Here is a 1866-nt window from a genome sequence, read left to right on the forward strand (position 1 = left end):
GACACTCGTTTGAGGACCACCAGGTGCACATTTTAGACAGAGAAGATGGATGGTTTGAAAGAGGTGTCAAGGAAGCCATCTACACCAGGGTCGAGAAGCCATCATGAACAGAGGAGGGGGTCTACGCCACCACTTATCCCCCACTTACAATGCTGTCCTTTCATCACTTCCCAGGAAACTCAACAAACGTAACCTCTTGGCCTCAGGTGAAGATACCAACGATGGTCGTTCAGTCTTGGCCTCAGGTAGTCTTAACGACTGTAACGACTGTCGTCACGGCAACAAGGAACACTAACGAACCAGCGGTATCGATGACCCGGGATAACGACCCCACTGAGGTTAAATAGCTGAGTTTCCCTGCCAGTCAGTCAGAACTGAAGAAGTCCTTTGGATAAGGGACGAAACGTCTTCCAGTAGCTTCAACCAAGTCCAGTTGCCCTTCATTTAACCTTCGTTGGATAACTATGACCTGGATGACTGAGAATCTTCATAGACTTCATTAAAATAAAGACCAGTTCATCAAAGCTGTTGTTTTCAATTCATGTTATGGTGAAAGTTACAGATTTTGCTGTTTTAATAGTTCCATTAAGTCCAAAAAGGTTATAAATGTACAAATATATTTGAAATTGTTTCTATTGTTTTGAAATGTTTTTAAATTATAAAATAATTTAATGCAGCGTTTAAATTACGTAATGTTTTCAGAGGAATTAATCAGATAATCATTAATGTAACATTAAAGCAACCAAGACATTATTTGTTCGAGATTCCTTAAAGCTAGACAGCAGAAACTGCTTCATTACACAAACTGCAAATTAGTTTTTTAGTGACAAAGCTATTTTTTTAAACTAGTTCAAGGTAAATCAGATTTACAATATGTGTCTTATAAATGAAGAGTGCTATTGGTGGAAACTCTCATGTTGAAATGGGTTTAATGTCTTGAAAGTTTCATGAATCTGATTAAAGTCTATGATAAATTTGTTGCATTTCAATTATCAGCATATTATATCACAACAGTGTCAGAATTAGTAGTTTTGTCTCAAAATACAGCATGTGTGTTTAAGTTTGTTGAAATCTGTGTGACTTCAATATAAAACGTGTGAATTTCAAGTTACATCTGATTTATTTTAAATCTAATTTATAAAGGAAACATGAAAATTATGTCAGAAAAAAACTAGTTTTAATGTGTTGGACTTCATTGTCAGTAAATTACTAAAGTGTTTCTATAACTCTGCAGCTGTTGATTCAGATCAGTTCCTCTCCAGCTGAGGGAGGTTTTTGTACGACGTTGTATCACTGTGTGAACGGAGCTGTAATCCTGCTGACAGTAATAAACTCCAGCATCTTCAGTCTGGACTCCTCTGATGGTCAAAGTGAAGTCAGTTCCAGACTGACTCCCACTGAAACGGTCTGAAACTCCAGACTGACGGTTTGTAGCCCAGTAAATCAGGAGTTTAAGGGCTTCTCCAGGTTTCTGAAGGTACCACTCTACCTCATTGCTAACATGTGAACTGGCTTTACATCTGAGAGAGAAAGTCTGTCCTAGAACAACAGACTGAGCTCCAGGAGACTGAGTCAGGATGATTTCTCCTGATGAATCTGGAAAACATGAAAAAGAGGAGAAGGGTTATTGAGACAAATCCAGTTTGGAGAAAGATGATCAACATCCAAACAGAAGAGTCTCATTTCTTTAACATGGAGAACAGATGGAAGAAGGTAAATGCTGCTTGTTTCAGTGTTTCTCCATCACAGCAGAACATCATTGTGGTGAACCTGGTTGCATCCTGAAGCAAAGTTTTCAGAAGAGAGTCTCACCCTGAACAAGGAGCCCCAGGGTGGCCAGCAGTAGAATCAGTGACATCATCATTG

General features: G+C 38.9%; 1 gene segment (V, D, J or C); it reads right to left on the reverse strand.

Annotated features, from left to right (window-relative positions):
- Window positions 1-1294: 1294 nt before the first annotated feature.
- Window positions 1295-1866, reverse strand: LOC119887385 (the record flags this gene model as incomplete). The annotated part of the segment is given in 2 exon segments: window positions 1295-1596; window positions 1813-1866. Coding segments are annotated over 2 exon segments (354 nt in total), but the record flags the coding sequence as incomplete, so codon positions are not given.

Source organism: Micropterus salmoides, unplaced genomic scaffold (assembly GCF_014851395.1).
Source record: "Micropterus salmoides isolate LMB-PRFRI ecotype aquatic unplaced genomic scaffold, ASM1485139v1 Ms_hic_scaffold_4168, whole genome shotgun sequence".
Lineage (NCBI taxonomy): Eukaryota > Metazoa > Chordata > Actinopteri > Centrarchiformes > Centrarchidae > Micropterus > Micropterus salmoides.